Source organism: Sceloporus undulatus, chromosome 4 (genome assembly GCF_019175285.1).
Source record: "Sceloporus undulatus isolate JIND9_A2432 ecotype Alabama chromosome 4, SceUnd_v1.1, whole genome shotgun sequence".
In the NCBI taxonomy this organism is placed as follows: domain Eukaryota; kingdom Metazoa; phylum Chordata; class Lepidosauria; order Squamata; family Phrynosomatidae; genus Sceloporus; species Sceloporus undulatus.
The window spans coordinates 11,149,422-11,165,658 of record NC_056525.1 but is presented as its reverse complement, the minus strand read 5'-3'; the positions used below and the strand labels follow the sequence as shown (position 1 = coordinate 11,165,658).

The 16,237-nt window shown below is 44.3% G+C and overlaps 1 protein-coding gene across 1 annotated transcript; it reads right to left on the bottom strand.

The window, feature by feature from the left end:
* Positions 1 to 309: 309 nt before the first annotated feature.
* On the bottom strand, positions 310 to 1,066 carry BHLHE23 (basic helix-loop-helix family member e23). The gene is given in 4 exon segments (XM_042462439.1): positions 310 to 350; positions 353 to 467; positions 469 to 800; positions 970 to 1,066. Coding segments are annotated over 4 exon segments (585 nt in total).
* Between the last annotated feature and the right edge of the window lie 15,171 nt (positions 1,067 to 16,237).

The following is a 16,237-nucleotide window of genomic DNA, read 5'->3' as shown; positions in this document are numbered from 1 at the left end:
TGGTGACATAGGGGATGATGGTTCTGGGGATGAAATGATGCTGGGGCCAAAGCAAAGTCAACCGAAGGGGATGATGGTTTTGGAGACGGAGTGGTGACATAGGGGATGATGGTTCTGGGGATGAAATGATGCTGGGGCCAAAGCAAAGTCAACCGAAGGGGATGATGGTTTTGGAGACGGAATGGTGACATAGGGGATGATGGTTCTGGGGATGAAATGATGCTGGGGCCAAAGCAAAGTCAACCGAAGGGGCGCCTTCTCTCCCCGGAGGATCGGAGGGAGGCCGGGGCGGTCGGTCGTCGGTGGGGGTCAGGGCTTCTCGTGGCAGTGTTTGCAGAGGGCCGAGGGAAGGCGGGGGCCGGGGCGGCCTTGTCGGGGTTGGCCAGGGGGGCGGCGGTGGGGGCGAAGGGGTAGAGGGCCTGCCCGAAGGGGAGCGGCGGGGCCAGGGCCGGGGCTGGGGCGCTGCTGCTGTCCCTGGTTGAGGTAGGCGACCAGGCGCCGCATCTCGTCGAGGGCCTGGGCCTGCATGAGGATGTAGTTCTTGGCCAGGAGCAGCGTGGCGATCTTGGAGAGCTTGCGCACCGAGGGGCTGTGGGCGTAAGGGATGACCGAGCGCAGCCCGTCCAGCGCGTCGTTCAGGTCGTGCATCCGGCGCCGCTCCCGGGCGTTGATGCTCAGGCGCAGCGAGCGCGGCTCCTTGGCCGCCTTCTTCCCGACGCCGCCGCCGACGGGGCCGCCAGGGCCACTGCCGCCGCTGCCGCTGCCTTTGGGCGGCTTGCTCCCCCGGGGGAAGGGCCCTCCTGGGCCGGCCTTGGCCCCTTCGAAGGCCAGCTCCTCCTCCTCCTCCTCTTCTTCTTCCTCCTCCTCCTCCTCTTCCTCTCCGCCGCTGCTCTCCGCCGCTTGGCCCAAAGGGGCGCCCGCGAAGCCCAGGCCCCCCGCGGCCCCCGAGGGGAAGAGCCGGCCCGGGGCCTCTCCTCCGGCGCTGAAGGCGAAGGCCGCCGTCGGGGCGAAGCCCGGGGCAAGGGCCAGGTAGGGCTCCCCCCCCGAAGGCCTTCAGCTCGGCCATGGCGGCGCCCAGAGCCAGGTTCATCCGGAGGCCCCCGAGGGCCCTCCCGGGAAGGGCTCCCTCCGCAGCAACCGAAGGAAGGAGTCTCTTCCGAGGCGCTTCCGTCGGGGCTCCAGTCAGCTCCCCCTCTCTCTCCTCCTCCTCCTCCTTCTTGGGCCGGAGGGGCGACGGGTCTCCCTCCTCCTCAGCCGCCCCTTCCCTCCAGGGAGCCCTCCGTCCTCCTTTCCCCGGACGCTGCAGCCCAGACCCGGCGCCCTCCTCCAGCCTCTTTGCCCCAGAGCCTGCCTTCTTCGCCCCGTCGGATCCCGGGGAAAGGAGGCGGCTGCTGCGGAGGAGGGCAAGGGCTCTCCGTTGGAGGCTGGCGAGGCGGAGGAGAGGCCGGGGGCGGGAGGGGCGGCCCGGGCCTGGGTTATATGGCCGCCCGGGCTCCGCTGGGAGTCGCCTCTCGCCCAATCAGAGGCAGAGCAAGAGCAAGGAGAAGAAGCCCAGCCAGGCGCTCCCGCCGAGCCCCTTCTTGCCGCCACTCTTCAGGAAAAGGCAGACCCCCCTCTTGGGGCTCAGGCTGCTGCACTTTCTGGCTAGGCTTGGCTCAAGATGATGATGATGATGATGATGATGATGATGATGATGATGATGATGATGATGATGATGATGATTGGGATTATTTTCATAGAATCCAAGAGCTGGAAGAGACCCCAAGAAGGGCCATCCAGTCCAAGCCCATTCTGCCATGCAGGAACTCTCCATCAAAGCACCCCTCCGGCCTCTGCTTAGTATTGAGGGGGAATCTCTGATCCTGTGACTTGCATCCATTGTTCCAGGTTCTAGTCTCTGGAGCAGCAGAAAACAAGCTTGCTCCCCCCTCAGTGTGACACCCCTCCAAATACATAAACAGGGCTAACATAACCCCCCTTAACTTTCTCCTGGCTAAACATCCCCAGCTCCCTCAGGCATTCTTCATAGAGCTTCGTGGTTTCCAGACCCTTCACCATTTTGTTCACCCTCCTTTGGACACGCTCCAGTTTCTCCACATCCTTTTTGAATTGTGGGGCCCAGAAGTGGACACAGTAGAAGACACTCCTTCCTCGAAGAGTGGTGGAGTCCCCTTCCTTGGAGGTCTTTAAACAGAGGCTGGATGGTCATCTGTCATGGATGCTTTGACTGAGAGTTCCTGCATGGCAGAATGGGGTTGGACTGGATGGCCCCTGGGGTCTCTTTCAACTCTCCGATTCCATGATTCTATGACTGTTTCTTCTTCCATCTGAAAGGCCAGCACTTATACATCACCACTCCCCCTTCCTTCCTTTCTTCCTTCTTTCTTCATCAGTATCTTTTTCCCTTTATTATCTTTATTGAAATGTACAGCTTTAGAAACAGTTGCAATCATATATAAAGATCTTCTTTCTCACTACTCACACATCTAACTTAACACTTCATGGCCATCAAACCTAAAACGCTTCTTATGTTCATGTGCTTTTGCTGTATGTTCTTTACAGTTCTCCTGCTTCTCTTGTCTACCCATTTCCCACTCTTTTTGAAAAATAATCTTTTCACCTAGACTTTTAAAGTAAAGACTTAAAGGAAAACAAACAAACAAATATATGAACAAAACTAAACAAGAAATCACTTATATCTGCTGGTTGTCCATTACAATCACTTTACTTAGTCCTGCTATTACCGTTTGAGAGAGTGAGAATTCATCCATATCTTGACCTTCCATCAATACCCATCATTGTCCTCACTTTCACCTTTCATCCTCTTTTGACATGCTTTTATCTTTTCCCAATGTCTTCTCATCCTTTCCCAGACTCTTTAAGTGTCAGGTCTTTTAAAAAGGAATATAACCAGGACAGGAAAGATCTCGACTCAGAGGTGCAACAATTCTCTTTTCCAGAAATTGCACCGTGGAACCAAAGAGGGGGTTTCCCTCGTTCTGTATGGTGGAAGGCCAAAACACACTGCAGAAATAATCCAGTTTGAGATCACTTTAACTGCCCTGGCTCAGTGCTAGGGAATCCTGGGAATGGTATGTAGAGAGATCTTGTAGCATCTTTGAGACTAACCGAAAGAAAGACATTGACAGCATAAGCTTTTGTAGACTCCAGTCTTCTTCCTCAGATGCTGCCAACTTCTTTCTTTCAGTTAGTTATAAAGGTGCAACAAGATCTCTCTCCATACACATCTACTGTGATACCATTGGGAATGATTTATTGTGGTCCCAGAGCTCTCTGACAGAGAAGGCAAAATGTCTCACAAAACCACAGTTCCCAGAATTCCCTAGCATTGAGCCTGGGCAGTTAAAGCAGTCTCAGACTGGATTATTTCTACAGTGTGTTTTGGCCTTCCACCAGGCGGAAAGAAGGGTGACAGGAGACAAAAAGGGGGTGACTGACGGGGTCAATTCAGGGCAGGTCAGGGGGGGGGGGGAGCGCAACCAAGCCTCTGCTATCCATCATGGACCTTTTCCCTTTGAATTTTTTTGTTATTATTTTTGGCAAAAAATGTGCATGTTTTTGGCAATAGAAATATATATATATATATATATATATAGAGAGAGAGAGAGAGAGAGAGATAGAGCAGGAGGTAGGGTCAATTCAGGGCAGTCGGGGGGGGGGAGCAGAGGAGGCCAAGCTTGTCTGCTATCCATCAGGGACCATTTCCCTTTGATTTTTATTTTTTTAAATTATTTTTGGCAAAAAATGTGCATGTTTTTGGCAATATATATATATATATATATATATATATATATATCATGAGCAGGAGCAGGAGCAGGGGTCAATTCAGGGCAGGTCAGGGTGCTACAGCAAGGGAAGCCTCTGTGATCCAACAGAGATCTTTTCCCTTTGGATTTTATTTTTTTAAATTATTTTTCTCCGTCTATGTGCATATTTTTTCCTTTGGAATGACTGCTGCAATGCAAATGAATGTTACAAGTCGAATGTAATGTTTCTCTTTCCAATTATGTAAATTGGCAAATTGATACAGCTTTTGCTACTGTCTCTAAGGAATTCAGGGGTAGCCTAGGAAGAGGGAAAAAAAATGCATCCTTTTTTGGCATTCCGAGGTGAGGAATTAATTTTATTGTTATCATTATTATTATTAGTATTATTATTACCTGTGTATGAGGCATTCTGGGGTGGCAAGGAGTGGGGGATACAGGATGCATTAGCTTGCATTTTGGGGTTGAAAATGGGGCCAAGGGCAGATCATAACCTACAACACTAACCAAATGCCCACAACACACACACACACACACACCAGAGGTTTTTAAATTTGACAAGTGGTGCCTGGTCCTTTAAAAAAAAGGAGGGGTGGAAAGCACACTTCTGATGCCCCTATCAGTACTGGAAATGTCACCTATGACCATCGCGGAACTAACTTTGAATGACAGCCAGGCACCTTCACCTTAAACCCAAATTCTCCAAGAGGGCATTCGTGTTAAAATGCCCCTGATTGGTAGTCAGCACTTGCTTCCGGAGAGATTTGGGAGCCCCCCCCCCCCCGAATTTGCCCAGTTCCTTCCGGAGCAATGCCGCCAGTGTGAATGAGGCCTAATTTCCCCAACATTTGAAGTATCACTGACAGTTGGTGGGGACTTTGGGTAACCTACCTCTCAACATGTCTAGGTACAATGTAGTCATACAGAAAAATGCACATGGGGATGGAACCTAGTAGTTTCTTCCTTACCCTCATTTGAAGCATGATTAACTGAATAATTGGGCTTCAGTGCAGGTGGGCACATACCATATTGCCAGGACACATGGACCTAAATCCATTTGCTAGTTCCAGTGGCTCAATTATTGTATAATAATTTAACTCTACAAAGTCTGCTGAATAATGGTCTACATCCCCCCCTCCTCAGCCTGAATGAGGTGGAGGGACCACATATTGGTGGGTGGTTACTCCTAGCATTTCTTTTATTGCCTATGTTGGCTAAGTATCCACACTACAGAAATAAAGCAGTCTGACACCACTTTAACTGCCATGATTCTATCCTACAGAATTCTGGGATTTTTTAGTTTGGTTAGACACCAAAGCTCTCTGATAGACTAGGCTGATTAATTCACCAAACTACAAATTTAGGGAGCCATGACAGTTAAAGTGGTGTCAAACTGCTTTATTTCTGCAGTGTGGAAGAGGTATAAGTCTGGTGGGTGCTGCAGTCCAATATCATTTTAATGGCTACTTGACACCTCCCCCACTTGCAAAGGCAATTGTTAGTACTAGCTAGAGTAAATCCATTAAATCAATATGAACTTAACACTTAATGGATTGGAATTTGTGAATGTAATTCCATTCAGCAGTTTCTCTTTCTAGTGTTCCTTTGTAATTTCCTTGTTCAAGGTCCACAACCTGTAGATCACTTACTGACTGTCCAGGAAGATTGAAATATTCTGCAACTGGTTTTTGGATATTACCAAATGCTAACGTTAGATTTGTCAGACACAAAAGTCATATTTGTGTCTGACATTCTGTCTGACAAATGCATAAATTCCAATCCATTAGCAGAGGTATGAACAAAGACAATGGTTTAATGGCACACTACATATAATAAAAGTATCCTTATTATCGTACATATAAGCTGTAAAATTGTGGTTAATTTTGAGAAACAGGAAACTAATGAATTGCTTTTAAAAACTGCAACTATAATGGTAACTGTAACTAACTACCTTTAGAAAATAACTTTCCTGGATGGTTAGATGAACATTTGTGAATGAATTTCTTCAGAACCAGAAGACGAGCTTGTTTTTCCCCACAGTGTGGCTGGGTTACTTTAGAAAGGTCCTGCCTGAATGGAACAGTGCACTGCTCTCTCTCTCTCTCTCTCTCTCTCTCTCTCTCTCCCTCCCTCCCTCCCTCCCTCTCTCTCTCTCTCTCTCTCTCTGTCCTTTTGCCGTAAACCCCTGTTTCTTTGTATGCTAACATAAAATGACTGGCTTGTCTCTCTTCCTTGTCCTTTGTATCAAAAATGACAGTGCTTAGATGAAGTTTGACATGTCTGTGCATGCACTCACACTCATGGTAGTGATATTTGTATGGCTGAAGAGATCGGCTGCTAATTTTCTGGAGTAGTTTTAATTTGAAGGTCACCATCACAGTTTTTGCCATATCTGTACAGAAAGAGCATCTTTCTTCTATAGGCCTAGGGGTGTAGATATATGGACATGTGGAAAGACACAGTCCCTTTCCTTTTGCTTTCCATCTCGTCTCCATATGATACTACTGTGGGAGCCAGTGTGGTGTAGTGGTTAGAATGCTGGTCTATGGGTCTGGAGGACTGGGCTTGAATCCCGGCTTGGTCATATAAACCCACTGGATGACTTTATGCAAGTAGCACTCTCTCGCCCTCAGAGGATGACAAATGTAACCCCCCTCTGAAGAAACTTGCCAAGAAAAATCCAGTGATAGGTTCACCTTAGGGTCTACATGTGTCAGAAAATGACTTGAAGGCACACAACAGCAGCAATCTCTATCTGCTTTACACTGAGCCAGTGTGCTATCTGGCTCAAGAGCAGGCAACTGTGAAAAGCTATGGGCTGCATTAGCCAATCCAAAACCCTTGGAGGACTACATTTCCCAACCTTCCCTACCCCTGCAAAATAATAATAATAAAAAATCAAAATTATTTAGACCCCAAATGCCTTGTAGGGGGCATAGGGGACATTTTCATTATGTGTTTAGGTCTTCATGGGCCTTTTTAAGCATAGGAGATGGCTTTTTTAAAGCAACAAAGTGAGTAGAAATCATTTCTGGTTCACTTCTTATTTCAAAAAAGTTCTCTCTTGGGACTAAATTGGCTCAAGCCCCTGTCATGCTTCTATTCTTAAACTAATACAATTATGTGTATGTGTGTGTGTGTGGGGGGGGGGGGCAGCAGGCTGGTGTGATAAAGTCTCTAGATGGTCTTTAGTTGTTTCTGACCTCTGTTGATCTTCCTTCCAATCCTTCAGTGACACATCTTTGGGTTGCTGATGTTGGCCACCTTTTTGTATTTCAATACACCACAAAAGTAGAAGGTTAGGGAAGTCTGCTCCAGAGAGACTATGGCCCCATTGCCACTTACATCTAAGCTGGTTTGTGGTTTCCCTTCGCTCCTTGTCGGTGAATCGATTCCAAAAGGTCCATCGTTACCACCATGAAAGCAGATCTTTTCATTATCCCCTTACAATTGCTTCTTTTTTTGGCACGATTGTCATCCCCACTAGTTTGTGCCACTTCAAAATGTATGTCAATCATCTGTGTGTCATTGGTGATGTAAATGGTAGCCCGGATATATATATATATATATATATATATATATATATCAAAAAAATTGATAGAAGATTCAATTCAATGGTTTTGCAACTATTTGCCTCACTCAGCTGCCAGTTGTCTGGCTTGCCGCCTGAGTAACTGCAAGTAGTTGCAAACTCAATGAATCAAATCTTCTATCAATTATTTTTTAAAAAATCATGCATCCATAGCACAAAGGCAGTGCTGGGGGGGGGGGGAGATGGTGGCTGTACCAAAAACTGAGGAGGGATGGTAAACACCCTTCTGCCATTAGTCCCTCCCCTCCATTTGGGATCCATCATTCCCACTTGTTAAACACACTTCAGAAACAATTTTTTCCAAAAGAACTGCCAAAGAACTAGAGTCAGGAAAGAGCAGATTTGTTGCATTTGCCTTGCTTCATCGTGATTGAAACTGATCACAATAAGACTGCAACCAGTTTCAAATGGAACGATGCAATCAGCAATTCACTTTAAATCATAGTCAGAACGTGGCCTATATGGAGGCAGATGAACCCTGCCTCCTTTTGCACCCTCTCACATAATCCCAAAATCCAGAAAATAAATGGCAGAATATTCAGGATAGATAGGGGAAAGTGCCTACTTAAATATACTATCACAACATTTACTGCCTTCTTGGGCACATTTAAAAGGGAGTTAGAGAAATACAGGGCTATCGGAGTCATCAATGGCTACTGGTCATTATGACTGTTTATCACTTCACACATCAGAGGGTGGTGTACTCCAGAAATGTATTTTTAACTGACTTGAACCATGTTTGTAAAATAATACTATTTAATTCTTCTTTTAAAACTTTCATAAAATAAGATTTTAATCTTTATATATATATTTAAAAAATACTGTAAGTCACCTTGGATAGAGTGGCAGCGTGGTGTAGTGGTTTCAGCGTTGGACTATGACTCTGGAAATCAGGGTTCGATTCCTAGCTCGCCCATGACACCCACTGGGTGACATTGGGCAAGTCACATGCTCTCAGCCTCAGAGGAAGGCAATGACAAACCTCCTCTGAACAAATCCTGCAAGGAAACCCAATGATAGGGTCACCATAAGTCAGAAAGGAATTGAAGACACACAACACACTCAGACACAAGCCATCTTGGATACCATGTGGGAGGAGGCATGGTGTAAAACTGGGAGCACAGTGGCCCTGGAGACAGAAAGGCATTGGAGAAATAAGCTGCTCAGAACTGGCAGATGTTGTTTGCCTTCTCTAGCCACTGTTGTGTTAATCTAGAGTACTGCTTCATGCATGTTGCATTCGGTGCTAGAGGAAAAGTTACAGTCTCAAAATGATAGCAGAGAAACATGTTTGTCTGGTGTGTTGGGAAAAACCAACCTTAAATTCTGTATAGTGATCTATACTGACATCTACTGATAATGTAGTACATTGCATTTTTTTTAAAAAAATGAGAATGTTCTGCTAAATTATATTTGTTTCTGTATTAGAGGTATTTTTATTTGTTCTTGGAAATAACTCATATCAATATTAATATTAATATTAATAATAGATTATTTATATAGCACTGTAAGTTTTGCACTTTACATAATCATCAAAACAAGAAAGATAAAACCTCCCTATGGCCTACAATCTAAAATCACAAAGCACATTTTTTTAAAATAAAGAATCTAACCATTAAAAAACCCTTTGCAAAGAAGTTCTACGTAATCAGTTTTCCCTTGCAGTAACTGAAGCAAAACCAAGTTGCATTTTAACATAACATCATGAGATGGCTTCACTCCTTTTTGCAGTGTAATTGCAATGTAACACTATTTTGGCTAAACTGAATAGTTAAAAGGTGTGTGTAGCCTTCCTACTTACATGTATTTTGTATAGGCATACAATCCTTCGTTAAGTTTCTTCTTGAAGGTAGTGATGAGTAATTTCAGAAATTATGAGAAAGTCTTTGAAAACTACACAACTTTTTGAAGGCTATTAGCAATTTGGGACTTATTCTGCTGAAATTTGTACACGACTGTTTTGTGCAGGAAACAACATTTTCTCTGTAGAAAATAGCATGAAAATAATATTTATAAATATAAATATATTAATAAAATATAAATTATTAATAAAATAAATAAAATAAAATATGCATTTATATTAAAGTATAAACATATTTATAAATACTTATAAAGTATTTATAAAAATAGCAGAAAATGGTATTTTCTTCATGGAAAACATAAAAATGCTGTTTTCTGTGCAGAAAATGCTGTTTTTTTTTAAAGTGCAAATTTTATTCAAATTAAATCCTGAATTACAGCATTTTCTTGAATATTTTTGAATATTCTTTCTATCCCTAGTTTTATACAATGAGTCAATGGTTTGTAGCATTCTGATTTGTATGCACCAGAAAGGTATCAGTTTTATTTTAAGCAATATATCTAAGGGAATAAGTAGTTAAACTTTTTCCTTCTTCATATTTTTGTTTTTAAGGGCATGGGAACATTTCTTGTGATTATTAGAAGGATTCTGTAACTTTTAAAGGAGGATTTATTTTCATAGTTGTATCCCTCTGGGATGACAATTTCATGGCTTGACGGTCTCTCTTCCACACAGGAATAAAAATTACAAGAACATCCGCGCTCTATCACAATCTCATAAAACTACAAAGCTCAGGATTTCATAGGATGGAACCATATCAGTTAAAGTGGTATCAAAGTGCTATAACTTTGTAGTGTGAAAGACATCTGCTTTCCTCAAACAATATTAAATGGGTGCCAGCAGGTGTCTTTGAAATGTAGTCCACCTAAGTTTATTTACCAATTCTTTTGTCATTTTCTTTTATTGAAATGAATAGCTGCACATTGCAGTTTAATTTTTAATATTCAGTGTCAGTAATTGCAGTAATTGCAATAAATGCTCTTCTGCAAAAAAGTTTCTAGTAAGATCGAGAGGCAGTGTGGTGTAGTGGTTAGAGCCTTGGACTCTGGGTTTGAATCCTGGCTTGACCATATAAGCCCATTGGGTGATCTTGGCCTACTCTCTCAGCCTCAAAGGCAAACCTCTGAACAAACTTGCCAAGAAAACCCCATGATAGGTTCGCTTTAAGCCAGAAATGACTTGAAAGAACACAGCAACAACAAATTTCTTAGGCAAGGAATACTGCTAGACTAGGTGATGTTTTCAAGGCCGGCCCGTCCATATAGGCAACCTAGGCAGCTGCCTAGGGTGCCAAAAGTTTGGGGGCAGCACTGGTGCAGCACAGAGAGAGCGCATGCCAATCCCGGGGCGCCACTTGTGCTCCTGCTGACCCCGCCTGCTTTTGATCTTTGCAAAGAGCAAAAAGAAGCCGGGCAAGCAGGAGGGCAAGTGGCGCTCTGGGATTGGCTGGGCTGCGTGCGCGTGCCCCAGCCAGGCGCCCTCCGCCCTCCCCTGCCCCTGCCCCCTTTTGCTCTGCAAAGAGCAAAAGGGGCAGGGCCAGCAGGAGGGCGAGTGGCGCCCCGGGATTGGCTGGGCTCCTCCTCTTCTTCTTCCTCCTCCTTTTTCTTCCTTCTCCTCTTCTTCCTCCTCGTCTTCTTCCTCTTCCTCCTTTTTCTTCCTTCTCCTCTTCCTCCTCCTCCTCTTCTTCTTCCTCTTCCTGCTTTTTCTTCCTTCTCTTCTTCCTCCTCCTCCTCCCCTTCTTCCTCTTCCTTCTCCTCTTCTTCCTCCTCCTCTTGTTTTTATCTCCTTTTTCCTATTCTTCCTCTTTCTCCTTTTCTTCTTTCTCCTTCTCCTTCATTTTCCTTCTCTCCCCTTCTTCCTCCTCTGCTGTTGTTGTTGCTGTCTGCCTTCAGCTCCTTTCCAACTTATGGCAACCCTATGCAGTTTCCTTGGCAAGTTTCTTCGGTGTGTGTGTGTGTGTGTTGTCTTTACCTTCCCGAGAGGCTGAGAGAGTGTGACTTGCTGCCCAAAATCACCCAGTGCGCTTCCATGGCCGAGCTGGGATTTGAAACCTGGTCTCACATTTTCCTAGTCCAATACTCAGGCCACTACACAATGCTAGACCCTCCACTGCACATACAGGTACAGTACTCAGTTATTATTTATTTATTATTTGTTTTTGTGTACCTTCATGTTGTTTTCCCCTTATGGAGACCCTAAAGCAAACCTATCCTGGGGTTTGCTTGGCAAGGTTTGTTCAGAGGAGTTTTGCCATGGCTTTCTGCTGAGGAGGCTGAGAGAGTGGGACTTGCTTGAGCTTGAGGTCACCCAATAGGCTGGGAAATGAACCCTGGTCTCCAGAGCCCTAGTCCACCACACAAAGCTACATCCCAAACTTCTATCCAGGACCAGGAAGAATGTCAAAATGTCCTCCATTTTGAGCATGCCTAAGAAGCATGCATTTATATTAATGCTTTTTGAATTTATTAATTTTTTGTTTTTTAGTTGTCCGTGTCCTCCATTTACAAAATATGTTCTACATTTGGGGGGGTAAATTTTGTCCTACATTTTTTTTTTACATTTGTCCTGGTTTGGAGGTAGACAGTTATGGCAACCCTATCTGTAGCTCCTCTAGTGCAACTGCAAACTACGAATTCCTAGCATTAATGTGTTAAAGTCGTATAAAACAATATTGATTCTCCTGTGTGATAGCAGCCTGAATTAAAGTGATGCAGATAATGTTGTTGGGAGATATTTAGCCTTGTCTGTAGCTACTCTGGTGCAGTTGCAAACTACGAATTCCATAGCTCTAGCATTAATGTGTTAAAGTTGTATAAAACAGTATTGATTCTCCAGTGTGATAGCAGCCTGAATTAAAGTGATGCAGATAGTGTTGTAAGATATTTAGCCTTCTTCGTTGGAGAGAATCAGATTTTAATTGAATACTGGTCTCCAGAGTCATAGAATCATAGAGTTGAAAAAGACTGCAAGGGCCATCCTGTCCAACCCCCTTCTGCCATGCAGGAACTCTCAATCAAAGCATCCCCGACAGATGGCCATTCAGCCTCTGTTTAAAGACCTTCAAGGAAGGGGACTCCGCTAGTCTCCATTGAGGGAATTTGTTCCACTGTTGAACAGCCCTTACTCTCAGGAAGTTCCTCCTAGTCCAACACACAAAACACACAAAGCTATATCCCAACCTCCTATCCAGGAAGAATGTCAAAATGTTCTCCATTTTGAGCATGACTGAGAAACATGAATTTATATTGTTTTTTATTAATGTTTTTGGCTTTTAGTTGGTTGTGTTCTCCATTTTTTGAACGTCCTACAATTTGTCTTACATTTTGTTCTACATCATGTCCTACATTTTTCCTACATTTTGAAGGGATACCGGGGGGGGGGGGGGGGGGGGCCAAAATATGTTTGTTGCCTAAGGGCGGCAAATAGTATAGACCGGCCTGGATGTCTTTTGAAAGCAATGTGTCTGGACTGGAAATGTCATATGAATATCATGAACTCTGCAAGGATGTGATTGCATAAGCTGATTGTTCATACTAATGAAACCAAAAAAGGAGGATAAAGCTGCATGCTTATTCTCATGTTCTATAAAGGTTCCTAAAAGACCAAACTTAAGGTGGGGTAGGCAATCTTTTTTGAGCCGGGGCGGTTCTGTCCCTCAGAACAACTGGGGGGCTGAAGCCAAAAATAATAATAATAATATAATAATAATATAATAATAATAATAATAATAATTAAATAATTTTAAATTAAATATATAATAAACCAAGACAAATGGGACAAATTGTCCAAATGGAAGACACTTTTTTTTAAAAAATGGAGGACACGTGAAAAAATTTGCTGATTTTTATAAAAATGTTAATAAAATGCATGCTTCTGAGGCTTCTATAGACAATTGCCCCCAAAGGCCCCAGCGGCAATCGGCGCAAGACTGGGCTGGGGCCGGTCCAAGCCTCGCTGGGCCGCATCCGGCCACGGGCGCAGGTTGCCTACCCCTGACTAAGGTATCCTAAGAGGAATGCTGTTCTGCTACAGACGATACTGTTAGCTACAGCCTTGGGATTCAGGTGACCAAATGGTTAACTCTAAGGAACTCTAGCTAGATACAGGCGGCTGCCACACTGCAGAAGTAATGCTGTAATTCTCATGGAATCCTGAGATTTGTAGTTTGGTTGAGCATCAGAGCTCCTGACGGGGAAGGCTAAATATTCACAAATCTACAAATCCCAGAATTCCATAGCATGTGCCATGGCAGTTCAAGTGATGAAAACTGTGGCCCCATTCAGATTGGCATCAAAGATCTGGAAGGAACTGGCTGATTTCGGATGCCCCTCCCCCGAATCTCTCCGTAGCAAGTGCCCCTACAAAAGAGGGGGCATTTTAAATCGAATGCTTTCGTGCCTGCTGTCAAAGGTGCCTGCTGTCAATCAAGCGATCGTTAGGTGAGTTTTTGCAGGGGCATCGAAGTGTCCTCCCCACTCTTTTTTTTAAAGAGCCATGCACAAAATGCCCCAAAGTGTCAATTTTTTAAAACCTCTTTTTTGTGTGTTGTGTGTAGGTGGGCATTTGGGTCATATCGCCCCGTCCCCATTTTCAATCCCAGGCAAGCTAATGCAGGCCCCAACTCCTTGCCCCCCAGAATGCCTCTTACACATGTAAAAAAGAAATAATAATAATAAAATAATAATAATAAATTCCCACCTCGGAAGTGCCAGAAAAGGATGCAATTCCATGCATTTTATTTATTTTTATTTTTGCTTTTAAAAGCAATTCAGGGCTGCCTCTGAATTCAGTAGCAAAAGCATGTATCATTTTTGTCTAACAGACAGACAAAAAATGTAACTTCAAATGTAAGTCTAGCCCTTTGCAAACATTTCTAACATTTGCATTGCAACGTTTCCCCTTTGCTGGAAGCGAGCAATAAAGGAAAGTGCACAAGCCGCTGCCCGCTCTATCTGCCTCAAGAAAATAAATCATGCCATATTTGGTCAAAAATATTTTTAAAAAATATGAAAGGGGGGGGGGAGAGATGCCTGATGTGAGCTCCGTTCATGCCCTGCCTTTGACCGGAACTGAACTGACCCTTTCCCTCTTGCTAACACTTCTTCAGAGGGGCTTTGCCATTGCCTTCCACTGAGGCTGAGAGAGTGACCTGTCAGTTCCAACTAAAGTAGACTCATGGAATGAATTGGGAATAAAGGGAAATGCAGTGCAGGCATTCCTTAAGCATTCTCATATACACAAATAAGATAATAATAATAATAATAATAAATAATAATAATAATAATAATCCAGGAGCAAGAAGAAAGTAGAAACAGCAAGTACCAAAAAAATAATGCCATAAATTGTCAAAAGAGGCTGATTTCCCTACATCCCCAGCGACCCACACCCTACTCCCTGGGCAATCTCCTTCCTCCTTCTGACCCTCACCTCCCTTTGAGCTTTCTCCACCACCCCCACCTCCCTCTGACAATAATCCAGGAGCAAGAGGAAATGAAAGTAGAACAAGCGCCTGATTCCCTACAATGCCCCATCATAGCCACCAACCCAATTCCCCTGAAATCCTCCTCCTCCTTCCTCAGACCCCTCCTTCCTCGAGGATCCCAGACCCTTTCCCACCAGCTCTTCCAATCCTCCTCCTCCTCCTGCCCGTTTTAGGATCCCCTCCATGGCTCCCTTCCTCCCACGGCCCTTTCCCTCCCCCCTCCTCCTTCATCACTTTCCCACCCCCACCTCTCTCGACAGCCTCTGCAGCCCAAAAGTCACCCCTGATTCCCCCTTTCCTCTGTCACCCTTTGCATCCAGATTCCCTTTTTCAGCTCTTTCCTCCTCCTCCTCCCCCTCCCTTCTGAGGATGGGAGGGAATGCTCCGACCTCTGCCCGCCCCGACCCTAATCCTCCCTAAATTTGCCTGAGCATGATCGAGGGAAAATTCAATTTCGCAACCTGGGTCTTTTAGAAAAGATGGATTTTAAGCCCGAATCTGGATACGCGGGGTAAGGGGCATTCCTTGTGCAAGCCCCAAACATGGATTGTGACAGAATAGGGCCATATGAACTTTACATGGAAGAAATCGCTTTCAAACCCGGTTTTTAATGAGTCTGAATGCCCCTGTATCAATTCTGCAGTGTAGATGCAGCTTAGATTGGTGAGTAAAGGCAAAGAACCAATCTTTGCTTTTAAACGTAAGTGTTTTGGAGCCTAATTCTGGGAATAAAGTGGTATATAAATAGATGATGATGATGATGATGATGATGATGATGATGATGATGAGATTCAGTCCTGCTGCAAAAGAGAGGGTGGGGGAACATCCTGTTTCATAATCCTAGGGAATTCTTGGATTGTAGTTTGTGAGGTACTCATAATTCATTGCTAGAAGCTTAGTTTGAACAACTAACTATTAGTTCATTCAAACTAACCACCAAAAGGCAAAATCCCAACATTCCTTATGATCTAGTTGTGATAGTGAAAGTGGTACCAACTAACTATGACTTTGTTGTGTAGAGGCACCTGGTCGAATTTTATTGTTAGTCTGAACTAGAATAGATCCACTGAATCCATTAGTAAATGGGCTGTAAATCTCATTGGCTTTTCTCTTGACATGAAGATGGGAGCGGAATACTGTTGGCTAGTCCCAGCTAAAGGAGACCTGTTGGACCTTGATGAATGATGAACAATATGTAGAAATCTGTTTGATTCAATGGTAATCTAGCTGGGATACTAGTACATCTGGGCCTTTATGTTGGGGATAGCAAATAGTAATGGACTACTGGAAGGATGTCAAAAACATGTGGAAAGCCAACCTTATGGTCCAAAAATATCTGGAGAAGTACCTTTTGTCCACATTACAATGCCATATGCAGCTAGAGAGAACCTTTGGGAAGGGAAGGCACCAAGACAAGTGCGTTGCATCACTGCTGCAAAAGACAAATGAAGATGCAGAGTGTGAAATGAGTGTGTGAATAGTTTAGTTTGGAGACTCTTTCCTACCAGCAAGCTGCA